General features: G+C 41.5%; 1 protein-coding gene across 2 annotated transcripts in view; it reads right to left on the minus strand.

Moving 5' to 3' along the window:
- Nucleotides 1-17,067, minus strand: part of csmd2 (CUB and Sushi multiple domains 2) — a gene marked incomplete at both ends in the record, with an annotated part of 212,096 nt that overhangs the window by 175,605 nt on the left and 19,424 nt on the right. For both annotated transcript variants that reach the window (XM_079287579.1, XM_079287580.1), the window contains one exon: nucleotides 8,575-8,687. In XM_079287579.1, the coding sequence (XP_079143705.1) occupies nucleotides 8,575-8,687 (113 nt within the window). The remainder of the gene's footprint in view (nucleotides 1-8,574; nucleotides 8,688-17,067) is intronic.

Genomic DNA, 17,067 nt, shown 5'->3' on the forward strand with positions numbered 1-17,067 from the left:
ACATTTACATCACCTGCTGATTCAAGAACAGTTCAAGGTGGAAGTATAAAATCTATAAATCGATTTATATACACAGCTTATGCCTTGTAAACAGTCTTATTTTTGGTGAGTTAATTACTTCTGTACATAGTGTCATCCCCAGTGAGAAATGCATATGTTGTCACCCACACAGACAGCTACATAGTGGTGTTATAGTCGGACAAATGCATAGACTTCTTGGGATGCTCTAAGGCACTGCAAACAAACTCACCCGAAGCCATGGGTTCACAGGGAAGGTTGACCTTTCTGCACATGCTCCACTGCACAGTGCACTCCTGTGTCCACTTGTGCGAATGTGTGCACTTGAATGTCTTCTGTGCAGATGTGTCTGTGTGCAACTATGGTGTGGGAGTGTTGTATTCCACTCCTTATCTGGAGAGCAAAACAACAACTTGTCCTGACCACAGACTAGACCTTGTCTTGCCACCCAGAAAACAAATAGAGGGCTAGATGGAATGAGGGTAGAGAGCCAAAAGAATGTGTGTGTGTCTCGATGTGCTTCGCAAATCAGATGTGCCTGCCAATGACTTGTGGGGCAATGGGAACTGTCAAGAGCTCTCTTAGCTCATGTCAGTTCTGTAAAAAGAGAGGAAATAAATAAATATAATATGAAGATAATCCCAAAAAGTGAGATTCAGTATAAAATATTCACATAATGTGAAGCATGGAAAGAGACTGCCGTAAGGATTTCGACAACTACATCACGGTACAAGTAATTTCTAGTTATAAAGAATATAACGCATGAATATAAGGGGAATTATTCGGAAGAGTTAGCGTTGAACTTCACTCACTATGCGCGAAAAATTCAATTTGTTCAGAAATATAACACATTTAACTGTCTGTGGAGAACACAAGATTAAGAGGGATCGAGCCAGAAAACATTATTTGTTTCTAATCGTCATCTCAAATTATTGGGGAAAATAGACAATTCACCAATTTAGTGGTGAAGATGAAACACAAGGCTTAAAAAAAACGAACACACTGAGTGAAGTGCACAAAATCCATCGACATGTCTTGAGTGTCGTCTGAATGTTGCTGGTGCATTATAATATTGATGTAGATTGTTTGTGAAAGTCAGTGTGCGTGCCAGGCATAGTAATATATATATATATATATATGTGTGTTTGTGTAGAAATGTGTGTGAGCAGAAACAGTCTTCATTAGGCTGACGGAGAACTGACACAACACAACAATCAGCCATTAATTAAGTGTCAGAAGCATTTCACGGTCAGACACGCTGGCGGCCCATTCCAATGCCAGACTCTAATAACAGCTACAATCTGCCAGAGAGAAAGCTCTGCTTACCCGGACGTGCCAGACAGCCCACATTTTCCAAGAAAATTTGTATACGTTCAATAAAATGAAAGCCATAATAGTTGGGCTTCCATTTAATATTCACTAAGTTCAGGCTCTTGAATGAATGAATGAATTTTATTTATATAGCGCTTTTCACAGACATAACATCACAAAGTGCTTAACAGAGCAGACATTTAAAAGCATAAAAAACACAATGTGACCCTAGGGTCAATAAATTACATACACAGAGAAAAAAAATAATAATAAATAATAAAAAATAAAAATGTAAAACATATTTTAAGAGCAGGTCTAGGACATGGGTTTGAGCCTCACTCTAATAAGAAGCACTTGTTCCTGGCTTCTTACAGTACCTGCACTTACAGTGTCTCTGCGTCACTGTGGCATTCTGCATGGGGTAAAGGTGCACCACGTGAACGAATAAATCCAATATATATATATATATATATATATATACATATATATATCGTATAAAAGGGAGTAATTTGTTGCTGTTGTATCAAGTTGATAAAGTGATAAAGTGAACCTAAGATTGAATATATTGCTACAATGTGGGGAAAAAAGACAGAAAGAGGGAGAGAGAAAAGCTGGCTAGCATGCCGAGGCATTAACCTCTGTCTTCATAGCTGAGGATACATTGCTGTGCATATGTGAATTATGCACACACACCAGGAAAAAATGCATCATAACCTTTCCAGCCCAGAGAGCAGTCAAGGTAGTTAAACCAGAAATTTCTACAGTAAGCAATAGGCAGTGATATCAAGCCTGTCAGATTTTATTTCTCATTTTTTCCTGGTTGTTTTTCTCATTTTCTTACCCTTTTCAGATTCTAAAGAACTTGTTATTCTCCTGCCGTTTACTTTAATACAGTGTCAAGCTTGAACTTAAGATATCCACTAAACTAAGCAGTTGTGTTTTGTTCCATAAAAAACAAATCTGTTTTTTTCACGAAGTAGCCTGTCCATAGTCAGTCTGAAAGACAGGCCTGGGGCTGTGAACCACTCACAATGGAGTGTTAAGAGGGGCATATGTGAGTAAGTCGCTATAGTCCCTGCTCCAGCCAGCAGGAGCAGTGCTGAGCACCGATTTAAACACTCACACACTTCTTGGCGAAAATTTAATAAAATCACCAGATGGTTGTAGACATGGTTTTAGCATAATTTAGAGCATGACCAAGAGGGGACTTCCAAAATGCCCCCTATTGGCTAATGAGTCCCCTGTTGGTGAATGTATTACAATGCTGAAGTTCGATGTTAGATAGGAAGGTAAGCTCTCTCACACACACACACACACACACACGCCCACACATGCGCACATAAACATTTACCATATAAAATGCATTCAAAACCAGGCCAGCGCAGAGAGCAGTCAAGGTATTTAGACCGGAAAGAATTACAGTCAGCAGACAGCAATGTTTGAGCTGAAAATGATATCAAAGGTTGTCCGAGATAGTTTTTGAACATATTTATTCTATTATAGACTATAATCCACAGCCTCTACTCAACAATATGTGTCGGGCATCATAACAAACTCCATGCCGAATGGAGCTGCCAGCAGTTTGAAACCATGTTGACATTTAAACTGTTCCTGGCCTTCCCTGGTCCCTGACCTTCTGCCAGAGCACACTCACACACCAAAAAGCATGTTTTAAGGCCGTATATTTACCATGGATAATGTACTAAACTAGGGAAAGCGACTACTTTTGATTTATTTATGTTTTATAATATAGTCACAGCCCTGTATACAGAAATTCCAGTACAAAACTGTGAAACAGCTATAATAACCTGAAGTTTAAAATATGATGTCAGCCTACAGGCTCAATTATTCTCCATCTGCAAGTTAAAGCTAAGTGACATCTGATACAATTAAAACATGCTTTTAAAGGTTTTGTTAAAACTAATATTACTAAGTACTCATAGCTACTCAGTATTGGTAAGTACTCAAATGTATGTATTTGCATAACTTATGTTATGTAATGCTGAACCTGTGCTTGTTTAGACACAATACCTATGATATCAAACATTTTCAGCAGTAACATAGCAATAAGCGGCGGTTTTGTGCTAAACCTCGAGAAGCACCAACCCCATCATAAACTAATGCTTATTGACAAAGCAAAAGCTCCACAACAGCTACAGAGATAAAACATGGGACAATGGCGCAATGCATCCATTCCATGCAGACTGTTTATGAAATGCCTTCTTGTTTAAAAGCAAACAGGGACACACAATTATGTGAAGAATTCTTGAAAAAATAGACGATAAATGAGTCATGAGCCGGTGAACCGACAGCATTTTTGAATTTTGGTACATTCATTTGTTTACATGTGTTACAGGCATGCTCTTTATGTTTGTTTATCTTATTTGTTTTCTTCTTGCACAATGATTGCTTCTTCATGTGGTCATTTAATCCAAAAAGTGGACTGTTCTTTGTAGCCAAACAGTACCGGTAATCTGTTAACAGCAGACTGCATTGCTAATATTGTGAGATGGCAGAATACATCAATAGAGAAAAGACAGGAATATAATATTGCGATTGAATGAGGCTGAATATACAATCAAAACCATTCAAACAATCCATGTAAATTGCTCTTTGGCAAACAATTACTGTTGTGCATCTTTCCTAATCAAAGTCAATTTTACCAGAGCGAGCAACAAACATCCAAGGAAATTATCGCATGGGAACCCAGCAGGTTATTAGACCCCCTCAACCCCTCCCTTTAAATTACAGATGCAACACACAAACAGGGCCATAATGTGCCGATCAGTAAAATGTGTATTAGTCCCTGTGGAGGGAAAATGGAACATTATGGTTGTAGGATTTGATCCAGGTCTATACTCGTCTTTCGCCTCCGCCATCACACTTCCATTTGGCCAACTCCCCGACTTAAGGGGACGAGCCTCATTTTTCAATTAGGCACTAGACTCACTCATGCATCACTGCTTTCTCATCACCCTCATCTACTCTGCCCCCACCTTCCTCTCTCATGCTAATAGGAAGGAGGGAGAGAGAGGGGGGCGGGGCTGGTCGGAGGGGAGTAGATAGAGACGCTATTGTAGATCAGCTCTGATGGACGCAGGAGGAGAAGACTCCCTCTGCTTCTCCTACTATTTTTTGTACACCAAACCATATATACATTCATATATGTTTTAATTAATTTTGACAAATCCGTTTTAAAGCCTCCCTCTTCATGATGCACTGCTACCAATATGTCGCCCAAAGTAAGGTATCGAAAGATGGAGATTTGAAAACACGCAAAACTAGTTTAAAAAAACGAATACAAAATTACTTGTGTTATGTAAATATCATGTAAATGCTATTTGTTCCCCCTATTTCAGACACCTGCAGTGACTTAATGCTGAGGAGGCAGGCTTTGTGAGTCGTGCGCAGGGCTGGCTGTATTTTTTTATTTATTTTTTTTGGCTGACCCAGTTGGTAGGCAGATAGAATATGCAACTAAGACACAGACGGCAGAGAAACACCACGGCACTTTAACATTCAAGAGGGAGGGAGAACGAACGACAGCATTAGGGTAGAGGCAACAAAGGATGGGGGCCATGCAGGTTGAGATTCGCAGTCGAGCAGACAAAAGCGGAAAAAGACTAGTAAGAAAGGAGAGGGAAAAAAAGATGGAGAGAAAACATGCAAAGATGGAGCGCAAGGAATTCAGCAAGACATGAAGAGATAAGAGTTCTCTTCTGCTCCCAGTAGATATTTTCAGAGGCTTTGCAAAATGTTTCTAATTCCCTTTGCCTCCATTAGCCTCCTTCTCCATAGCTGCAGATTAAGCATGAATAAAGAGTTCGCAAAGCGATGAAGAAGAGAAAGAACAGAATAAGACGGGATCAAGGAGTCTGGTGGTTGCCATGGCGATGAGAGGGGAGAGATTCCAGAGTGGTCTCAGCCATTACGCAGTGTGTTGGGGAGATGGACTGTGCAGCACTTAGGCTTATTGCAGTGTGGGCTAAACAGATATCTAATGTAGACGAGATGGGCTTGCACCAAAATGGTGGATGGTACGCACAGTCGAAATAAAAAGAGGATGTAGAACACTGAGGTTTTACTGCCAAAAGATGTGCTGAGAAAAGCCAATCGGGCTAAGAAAGAAAGACACGTATCCCATTGGAAAAAGTGGAAGGATAAGCAGTATATAAGTATATAAGCAATAAAAAAGCCTCACACACATAGTGATGTCTACACTGAGACATACTAAGGCACACAGACAAATAAAAACATCATCAGGGTTACATTGATCCTCTCCCACAACAGCTAAGTACAACCACTCTATTTACACTCGGCCAAGAACAACAGTTGACTTATTTGGTTAGGGACTGGGTCATATGTAATGAGCAAGCACAGCAACAGCTAAAGATGGGACAGGAGTTTTATGATTAATCATCAGCATAATACAAAAGGAGCAAGATCCAAATTGAGAAACAAAACGTGGCCTGAAAGAGACAAACTCAACTTCCCAAGCAACAGTTGCAATCTATAAAAAAACAAGTTGAAGAGGAGAATGTGCACAGCTGTGCAAACGATGTTAGATATGGGGTAAATTGGCGACACAGATAGTGAGGCGGTGAATTGACACCAGATTTATTGATGATTACACTTTCAATTTCACTGAAAGGAATACTTCACCAAAACAAAAGACCATTTGTATATGAATTACTCACCACCTGCTACCTTGAGTTCTTGAAGAAAAATGTGTTGCGGGCCTCCATGTTGAACGGAGAATCGGAAAGAAAACAGAGTGAACCCTTGATGAAATGAATTGAAATCCTAATTCGGGTCCAGGTGTCACAACAGCAAACCTATTCCAACAACTGGATAAATTAGACTTGGCTTATACTGTACAAACTGTGTTTAACAGATTTTTGATTGAGTTTTGCTATTAAACCTGGACCCCATTTACTTCAATTCATCAAGGATTTACTCCGGTTTTTAGGTTCTCCGTTCCCTCCGTGGAGCTGTGCAAAAACATTTTCTTCAACAATTCAAGGTAACACGCAGTGAGTAACGCATTTTGACGTTGTATAACCACTGTTATGGCACAACACAGTGAATCTCTAGTCATCCCTAGTCTTGTGGGTGTCATCACATATTACTGCGATAAAAAGAGGACAGAGAAGAGGAATTTATTTATGAGTACATATGAAACAAAATGTTTCTACATAAGCACACTTTAAAATTGCCACCCTGAGACTTGTACCATCGTGAGATGATACACAGTGGGATCTCTGATTATCTATAATCTTTGTTTGTAGCCTCCTCTCAAACGTGTCCCCTGCCGACCATTATGCACCATTTCTAACTGTGAACTGATCAAATCAAAACAGAACAGAACAGTGGCTCTATGCCAGTGCTTTCTGGTCAAACTGACTTCAAACAAAGCAGCACAAAGCAGTGTGTCAGCTTCTGCAACATCTTCCTGTTGTGTCTCGACTTCCTGGGTAGTTTGACACCAGAAAGGTTCTTTGAACATCCCTATTCTCCTACTGACAGTATGAAGCCGCCAAAATAAAACAAGGAAGAATATTACATATATTCTGGAAACTAACAAGAGAAATTCAAATGAAAACTTGAAATCTCATTGTATCTCCTCCCTAAATGTTTTCGACATTTTAGAAAAAGGCTTGAGGGCCATATGTGTTTTGGTTGGCCAGCGTGAAATGTCGTTTGTTTCCCTACCGTCCAGCTGATTTTAAGCATTGTGTTGATTTTAATCAGTAACCAGATAAATGATGTCCAACCTACAGCCACAGGGTGAAGATTCATTTTCTCTGGCGTTTGTGCCAAGGGAGCCCGGGTGAGATTGCAGCGACACAGGGAAGTCAAAAAACCCAAGTGTGGCATGAGAAAATTGTCAAAAAAGGTTCAAAGGAAGAGCAGAATTAAATTAAAAAAAAAGGATAAATGGAAGTAGAAAAGGAATGCAGTTTCAACTCATCTGAATGTGGTGCTAGGATTCACATGTGTGCATACGCTGTACAGCGTATTCAATGTAAACTGCGGGTGGTCTTCCATACATTCAGTTACATTGAGTCATTATTCCTGTACCTCTCACTCTCCAATTGACATGTACTCTAACCTACAGGGCAGCATCACATGTCAGCACAACAGGGCCTCTCTCTCGTCCCATGTGACATGAGTCATTGCAGTTGGTCTCACTAGCGTCATGTGAGGTGGGTGACAGGTAATTATGGCTTTGCACTCATTTCCCCTGGTGCTCAGTAGGCTTGAAATCCCTGAAACAGTCACTATATTTACATTATTTTAACAACATATATATATATAAATATATTTGTTCACTTGGCTTTATTGATGTATGTGTGACTGCACAGTGTATGCATAAAAAAAGTGTATGGCTGCATGTAGCACAAAAAAAAAAACATGATCATTTGCCGTGCTATTTAATATAGTTACCTCTGCTTTTTAAGTTTTTGGATACACATTTGAAGAAAGAGACAGTTACATCTTCCAAGGTCAGAAGCCAGACAAGTATGACAGTTTTGTTTCCACGAGTGAGAAAGAGAGGCGCGGCGCCCCAGTTGCCTGCCGGTGGAGTTAAACAGTCTCTTTGCTCTTTTGTCTGTGGTTTTATCTCGTCACGCAATGTGGTCTTAGGCCTCCCGAGTCGCTTGATGTGGCGTCATCGAGCCACATCCCCATTCCCCACGTTCACGATATCTCAAAAAAGACTGACAAACTCCTGTCAGGTAATTAGCCTAATTAGTCACTCCCTTGTATCTCCTTCCCCTCCCGGAGCTCGTCTTTCCTCCTGCGTGGGTTTGATGAGTGCCATCATTAATATCGTCCCGCCATGGGTCATAAAGCACTCCATGTCACCGTGATAAAGGTCCCAGTCATGGCCAGTGAAGGGAGAGACGATAACATAGATGGATATAAGGGCTTTAAATGACATCGTTTGAATTAGTTCAGTGCACACCAGCTACTTTTGTACTGCAACATGAGTCACGGTACCGTGTTCTCTCCTCCTCACTGTGGAGTTTTCTGCCATTTGTTAGGAAACTTGAGGGATTTTGCTCAGTAGCTCTGTAGCCTTTTCTCATTATCAGTTGCTATCATGATTGGCAAAAATGACTTACATGAGTGCGATGTAAAAATTTGAGATTGACCATAAATTCATCACATCCATATTAGAACATTTGTCACAACATGATCATTTAGCTCAAAAACCAAACAAGATGGAAGTTGTGTTACCTTCATAGGCAGCTTTAAATCCCTGCCCGCTGACGGCGTAGTCGGACAGCAGCCAAAGGGTGAGCCGGGCGCCTGTACTCACAACGGGTGAAGGCAGCTGGAATCCCGTTAACCTAAGAGCAAATGCACAGGACAATAACAGTCAGACAAAAAAAAGAAAAAGATTCAATCAACAGCGCAGTTGGTTGCAAGGTCAGGTGTGAAGCCCTCTTCTGTCAAGCCAGCTGTTCCCTTCAGTATTCAAGGATCACTTTTTGTACAACGAGGCTCTGAATCATCCACAAATGATCAAAATGCCAAGACCTCAACGGTACAGAAAACCTCAACAGGTTTGTCTTCATCAGCAACAGACAGAGTCGCTGCAATCACGTATCCCCAGTAAATTAGAAACACAGCAGCCAGTGTGAGAATGAACAAACAGTTGAACAGACAACAACATTGTCAGACTGAGTAAACAAGCACTTCTAAAAACCAATCAGCACTTTTGAGACATGCACTTCAACTGGAAGAGAATATTAGTTTTCTATGTATACCTGTAATGCCCATCTCATCAGTCGAAAGGCATCTTATGTACTCAATGTTTTTTTCCATGTTGGATGTCATTAAGGCTTGTTTCAGCATCAGTGTAACACAATTCTGAAAACTCTGAAAAAATACAGCCACAACTGTGATTACTGCAAATGAAAGATCCTAGAACAGAGATCCTCAAAAATTGCTTAAATGTGAATGTAAAATAAATAATTGTAAGCAATGTGGAGGTTCTCTTGGATTATTACTTCAAGCACAGGTGAAGAGGACACATGCTAATGTTATCCATACCACAGCATCAACACATATCGGTTATGCATGCGTGATCTCTGATGTTGTGGCCCAGGTGCATATGGCGCACAGACACCCCCAGTCTATGACAGCAGCCCAGAGGCAGCACTAAAACAGGGCCTAAATTCACCTATGCCATTGTGCAAAGGCCCATGCACGTTTAATAGGAATTCTCACAAAGTAAACAAAAAAATACAACCAAACAGTTCAAGATCGTTTGCTACATTGAATGTGACAGTTTAAAGGCGGATCAAATGCAATTTGTGTCATTTTTTAGCACTTCAGTTTTGTTCACATCTTTAGCCTTTTTAGTGTGTTTTCTGTGTTTAATTTAGTTTTTCCTGGAACAAATAGGACAATAAACTGAGATAATCAACTCGGCTTACGGTCTTAAATGTGTGTTTAACACAATTTCATCAATAACTAAGAAGTGCTGGTGTGCGGTGGTACCATTCTTAGTCCTCATAAAACTTTCAACATAATTTCGAGTTATTCGGAGGTGCTGGGCTTATAACTGGTTTCGCTGGGATTTTGTACAATGACGCCCTGACCTGGAACTAAGGAAACTGGTGACAAATATCATCTATGCTAGGATGTTACAGTGATTGTTTTAAAGCTATCTCTAAGTATGCATGTTTGTTCAATGTCAATGAAAGACAATTTGAATTGTGTAAAAATAAAAAAAACACATCCATCGTTCATTTTATGTCTCTTTATTATTGTGTATGAGATGTCTCATTAGCGTCTTCTAAATGGTTTTGCACATGTACATACAATGTATATACATGTGTAAGAGCAGACGTAACAATTGTGTTGGGAGACGTTTTAATCGAGTAACGTTACTATAAAAACTGGTGTGGCAACTACAACATCTGGGGGACTAATCAGCAATGTATTATGGAAACAAGTAATACACTTTTGGGTAATGAGCCTCGTCTTATTAGCGCCGGCTTTAAGCAGCAGCTTTACCAGTCTCAGCTAATAAATCCATTTCCCATGTTTGCAACTCACATACTGGCGGTACTCACATATACACATACTTGTTAAAAAAAACAGGTGTCCACTTATCGTTTGTTGCCAGTCACCACAGGTTGATTCATCTGTGCATAGACACAAATGTGTGGCCACGCTACAGTCTACTGATTTACTGATTTTAATAAAGGATAATGTTGTCGCCCGACCTTTATCTAATCCTTAAAATGTCCTGTCCCGAGTGCCACTTTAATTTTCATTTTATGTTCCCAAATGCACTCTCTCACTGCATGTGTTTCCCACTTTTTACAATCTATTACACCCCTCCCTTTTATCTCTCAGTGTTAAGAGAGGCCTCAGTGTTTCACTTAATCCTTAAGTACCACAGTGGAGGTGGGGAAAATTGCAAAACACCAGTACGGGAAAGATGAATTGAACCAAAAAGCGAAGGGGACTTCAATATACCGGTATGCATGATTTCACTCCTCTCTGTGAGATTGTCACGGTGGGATATCAGCTAAACTACGGGACACATGTTCATGCAAATAGCCCCTTCGCTGACCACAAATTGAGTTGGAAGGCAGCCATCTTGGTTCAGCAGCGCACTGCAGGGAAGGGAGGGATTGATAGAGGGTATGATGGAAGGGCTGAAAGTGCTGAGAGGGGGGGGAGGGATTCTTGCCGCATCCAAATCATGATACAGGCCCAAATCATTTTTCCAGGCTAAGAGAAAACAAAATGGATACTGTCAAAAGACGACACAGAAGCTGGCGTCACATGCGAAGGGAGATTCAAATATTGCAATGCGATATGGGCTGTGGCAATCCGAGGCGTGCAGCCGCTATTGTGAAAAAGCCAGCTGGGGGATTGCCTGTTATCAAGGAAAAGATGCGAGATATGATTGCCACAGAGCGATACAAAAGAATGGATTTGCAGGGCAGGTGTGTCGAGTGGTAGATTGATGGAAGGAGGATGAAAGAGAGTGATGGACAGAAGAGGATAGAAAGAGAGAGAAAGAGAAGTTAGGAAGAATAGCGCGTTAAGGGAGACCGTTGGCTGTTGCAGCTGTGTGGAAAGCTGCGTAGTTCCAGAAATGAGGGCCTCTGAGGAGAAGAATAGGTGTTGGTGTGCATGGCTGCATCCACAATGAACAGTTGATGTGTGTGCAAGTGTTTGCATAAGCATGGCGGGTGCATGGGGAGAGCATAGGTCTATTAAGAGGGATTTCCACCTGACTGGCCTCAGCATCATCTCAATGAAGAACCGCTGCTTCCAATTATCCCCCCACTGCCCATGGGACCGAGAGAGGGAGGGACAATGAGCATTATGTGCAGAAAGATGACCGTATATAGGAGAAGAGTGGAGATAGTGTAATGTGGAGATGGCGGTGTTGAAGAGCAGGTTGAGGGAGGGCAGCATATGAAAAGTAGGGAGGTGCGTGGGAATGTAACAACTCCAACCGTGAGGCAGAGTTGACGGAGGATGAGTCACGGTGAGAAACCCCTTCATCGGGCTCTAGCTATAGGGATTCACGTTAACGCACTCGCACGGTTTTATTATTCATTTAAACATTTCCGTGCGTGTTTCTGATCTGCATCAAATATATGCGTGTTTACAGCTGTAAACAGACAGAGACTAAATCAGGTCATTGCGAACTTTAATCGTATTCAGTGAATGCGTGTGTGTGTGTGTGTGTGTGTGTGTGTGTGTGTGTGTGTGTGTGTGTGTGTGTGAATGTGACTGTTCTCAGGGTTGGAAGGTAAGGACAGTGCTGATGCAGCTGATTTTCCCCCAGAATGAGGGAAGAGAGGGGGGGGGGGGGTGAGAAAAATAGATACAGCAGCAAGATTTTGATGGCTGAGGAGAGGGGAGACATTAGCCAATAAATGATGGGTGGTAAGAGAGAGACAGGGAGGGAGTTGACTTGCATAGTTGAGAACTATGTGTGTGTTTCATGTGTTTTTGTGTGAGTATTCCTTCTCTACAGGACCCTGTGCAGCGATACCTTCTCAGTGGTCAAGGCCTGGTCCGTTGTGCTCTGTAAGCTGTAATTCTCCACTGACTGCCTATCATGCTAACAGAAATGCTAAGAACTAGTGCCCAGTCATTGCAACACACACAAATCGTTCCAGTTCCAGCTCTTCGATGTGTTTTTGGCAAAAGGAAAATGTTATTATGTCGCTAAATTAGGCTATTTTTCTTGTTGTAGAAAAAAAAAATGCACCATCGGAGCTAAACTGTTGCTGCTCAGTGTGTGTGTGTGTGTGTGTGTGTGTGTATGACTCATCGTTGGTTCTACTTACAGTGAACAAAGCTGACCGTGTTGCCTTGTGGAGGTTCAAATGGCACTCCATTCCCACACACATAATTTGCATCCTCCAGCTAATAGGGAGACTTTCACAAGCAATTAGACCGCGTATCAGCCGTCCTATCCTTTCTTTCTGTGGTAAGCTGTAATGGGAGTGATCTGGCCTTGATGGAGTTTTATAGTTAGCCTTCAGTGTTCTCAATTTGCAAATCTCATGCTGTACAAAGCTCCCCGCAGATCCCACAACTCAACAATATTTCCAACACGACTGGCATCTTTTTGAATAGAACGGGCCATTTATTTACGTCTGCCTTGTGACGAAAGACGGGCGGTTGCTTGTTAATATTCATACGTCTGTGACATCACAAGGTATTTGCGCATCGCGGCTGACCAGCAACGGGGTGGGAGAGTCTCTCAGATGTCACTGATGCTGAATGCTGATGGTGGGATAATCAACCGCAGTCAACTGAGAGACAAACCGCAGTGAAGTCATTAACAAACCAACGTCTGGAGAAAGAGGGAGAGAGAGGGGCTGGTATAAGGGAAAGTGGCAGAGTGGAAGGGAAGGTGAGCGAGGGAGTGGGTGGAGAAAATATCAACAGTGACTTCTTGAGGAGATTTGAACAGAGAAAGTAAGAACAGCTAAATAGAAGTTTGTGTGTCTGGGGGGTTGGAGGGGGGGGGGGTACCTTACTCATCAGCCGTGTTCATTTTGGGGCCATGAAGGTTTACACACACACAACATTATCCCCTCCCCCTGCAGGTCAGTGAGTGAGTGAGTGATGTGATTGGTTTATCTTCATCAACAGTGTGTTACATTGCCCTGATGCTATCTGCATCAACGCCATAGATACCTGCAAGGCAAAGCAGGGGGCTACTAATCCCTCTGAGTTAGTTTACACACAGAATATTCAGCTGATAATGAAAGAGCGTGACTCCATGCATAGAGCTCCAATTACTATTTACATACTTCAATACTCGACAATGCTTGTTTTGATGACAGATGTGATTTTATGTACATACATAACAAAACAAAAAAAAGTAAATGCAGTCGATATGTAATACAGCTCTGTCCGTAGGGGGGCAAGGAAGTTAAAAAGAAAGTTGCAGTCTTTGTTCATTTGTTCCCCGGTTGTAAGGACATAAGTCAATTACACTCGCAGCAAACAAATCAAGGCTGACAAATTAAACAAGGTGACGTTCACAAGTCCACTGTGTTTCCCTCTGCTCCGCTCAAATCGCTTTGTAATAATCATTGGGCAGAAACCAATTAGGGATAGAATAAAAGTAATTCAATGCCGTGCCACTCCCGGCCCTGGGAAAGTGACAACGCTAAATGGTAGCCATGAGATATGCCTTTGTTTACTCGCCGCATCGTTGCACAGCATGTCTGTCTGTTTGTGTCTGTGTGTGTGTGTGTGTGTGTGTGTGTGTGTGAGAGTAGATAATTATGACACACAAGGATGTAGTCATTGATCAAGGAGAGAAGAAGGACAGATGTAAGAGAGCCAGTTGTGTGCAAACAAGCAACAAGGTGAAATAAATCTTAATATTACGCAGCTGCCCTACATTTTAGATATTTAGTTATGTACAAGATATATGTTGTATAAAAGTGTGTCTACTATTGATATTACCTTTAAACATACGCCTATTAGCTTTAAATATTCATATAGAGTGTGTTTGGTTTTAGTTTTAGTGTGAATAATCACCGATACTATCGTTAGTCGTAGCAGTAATCATAGTTGTGGAGAAGCATCAATGCAAAAATAATACCAGCAACAGTAGTGCGAAGGTCCAGTTACGCCTAAATAAACAGGTCATTGAACACAGATCACAGAGAAGAATGTGGTGTTGAGTCAGCCTTACACTTTCTGATGAGCAACAGACAGAGTCGGCTCAGTGTAGTCTTGCGAGCAGCGTGGCATGATGGAGATATGAGCGAGAAGAGAAGCAAACAAACAAACCACTAATGTGCACTCAACGTGACAGCTGAGTGAGTGAAATGCTGCCCTGCCAGAATCTTTCAGATTGAAAAGATACGTCGCTTAATCAAGTGCAGCCGTTTGCCAATTAGCATCTTCCTCTCTGACTCATCCTCTCCGTCCGCTGACTTCTATTTGACCGTATACAGCCAAACATATCTGGTCAACCATGTCCAGCAATTTAGAAAGACGCCTGCAAAACTCCGATTAGAATATTGTTATGTCGGCAAATCACCATATCTACCTGAGTCACCGAATAAATCTGCATCATTAAGGTGAGGTTCTTAGTCTATGTTCACAATTTCATAATTTGCACTGACATCTCTCTCTCTCTCTCTCTCTCTCTCTCTCACACTGTGATCTTCAGTTTCTCCATCGCTCCGCAGAGGGATGCCACGAATAAACTCCAAAACAAGGTTGGGCAGAATATCTGATAAGCCAGCACAGCTTGCAGGGCTTCAGTGACCGATGGAGCGCCCAACCAATGCCATTTACTTTCTACCCGTCGCTCTCCTTTCATTCCTGTAAGAATGGTGATCAAAGAGCAGCAGCGGGAAGGACACAGCGAGGGAAAGGAGAGAGGAGGAGGAGAGGATGGCAACAGTGTATTTGTATGTGTGTGTGTGTGCGTGTGTGTTACTTAAGTACAGCACTGGTACTCTCACAAACACTGAGTGACTCATTTTCCATTTGTCTTGTTTCTGCATACTGTCAACGATCTCCGCTTTAGTCTTAATGATGGCTTTTTTTGGGATGGAGACCAGATTCATCTGTTCTGTTTTCGTCTCTGCACTGCCATGTATGTCATTTCTCTATGATTTATATCCATAACATTATGTTTACAGCAGAATACAGAGTGATAACTTTCACCTTTCCAACAACCAGTGCAACTGGTCACATGCAACACGTGTCTAATTACATGCCAGACAAATCCTTTTGACACAGGGTGGCTAGTGTCTATGTATGTGCACGTGTGTTTGCACGATATGTGCGCTTTACCCATTATCACGTTTCACGAGGTGTTTGGATCACTAATTCGACTGCTATGCTCCGTGTCTCCCAGGGACGAACAAGAGAAAACAAAGGGAAAGGGTGAAATCAAGGGAGAAAAAAAAAGTGACTTCAGCAACACTGAGGGAAAAAAAAACTGCAAAATCAACACAAGCTACAAAAATATGCCAGGGATTTGCTTAAGCCGGGAAACAAATGGCGCAGAAGGAGAACGTCTGTGCTTCACAGTCCAATAGATTACAGCTAAAGGGGATGGAATGTATGTCTTCTGTTTGTGGCCTTGTGGTTAAGGGGGGGGCACACACCATGCCACCGTATTAGACAGATAGATAGACTTTATTTCAGACTCGGGGTCCATACAGACAGATACATAAAAAGACAGACACAAACAATAAATTGTATTGATTGATAAATTGATAAATTGTATTGATTTGGTCGGTTGTCTTTCTTCATTTTTGTGTTCTTTTTTTCCTGCAGTGAGAGTCCAAACGCCAATTCACAAAGTGGCAAATAAGTATTACATATTTTTGCCACTTCAATCATTTTGAGCTATTTGGGTCAATTGTCAATTTCAGCAAATCATTTCGGCCACCATTTTGAAAATAGAGTATTCATCTTCCACAAAGGCTGTATGTAGAGAGAAGTGCCTTTTGGATGATTGTATTGTGAGAAGAGGATTTGAAGTCTTAAAAAGAAGGCCATGCGATCGGTACGTGTGTGAGAATGAGCATTATTAGATTAGATCCTGATGAGCCGGCATCTTTAATATTCCTGCGTTTTCTTCGTAGATTCATGTCATTTATTTCACCCGGTTTGGCTGCAACACTTTTGTCAGTGAAGACAAACAGGAAGTGGGCTGCAGGTCCGCAAGTCTTCCCTCAAATATGACTGAAATGTCCCAACAGGCAGACACGGCCTCATTGTATCAGTGTGTGTCGTGTGCCCTGCTTGATGTGTTTTTTTGCTTTTGGCTTGTAGTCACTGCTTGCATGTGTGTTTAATGTGGATGTTGTCTCATGGAGGCAAACCCTATTTGAACCAGTCACTATGGCGCCCTACAACGATATTGTCCATTTTCAGACCACCAGATACGTATTTGAGTCACATTTCAAAGAAAGTTGCAGAGTATGTCCTATTATTCTGGAAAAAGGAATGTAAAATGAAAGGTATGCTGCGGGAATTGAGTATTGGAGAGCATTTTTCAAATGTTTAAGGCTCTAAAGATGTTCATGAACTTTTGGAAAGTGCCTGAGAGCATGCTGCAAGGTGTTCACCACTACTTGTGTATGAGTAAAGGACAGCATTTATATATAAACAGCATCAATATTACCACTGACTTTAGTTTGAAGCTTTGAATATCAAACCCAGAACTATAAATCCCTGCAGAAAACAGAGACGCAA

This window comes from Melanostigma gelatinosum, assembly GCF_949748355.1.
Source record: "Melanostigma gelatinosum genome assembly, chromosome: 17".
NCBI lineage: Eukaryota > Metazoa > Chordata > Actinopteri > Perciformes > Zoarcidae > Melanostigma > Melanostigma gelatinosum.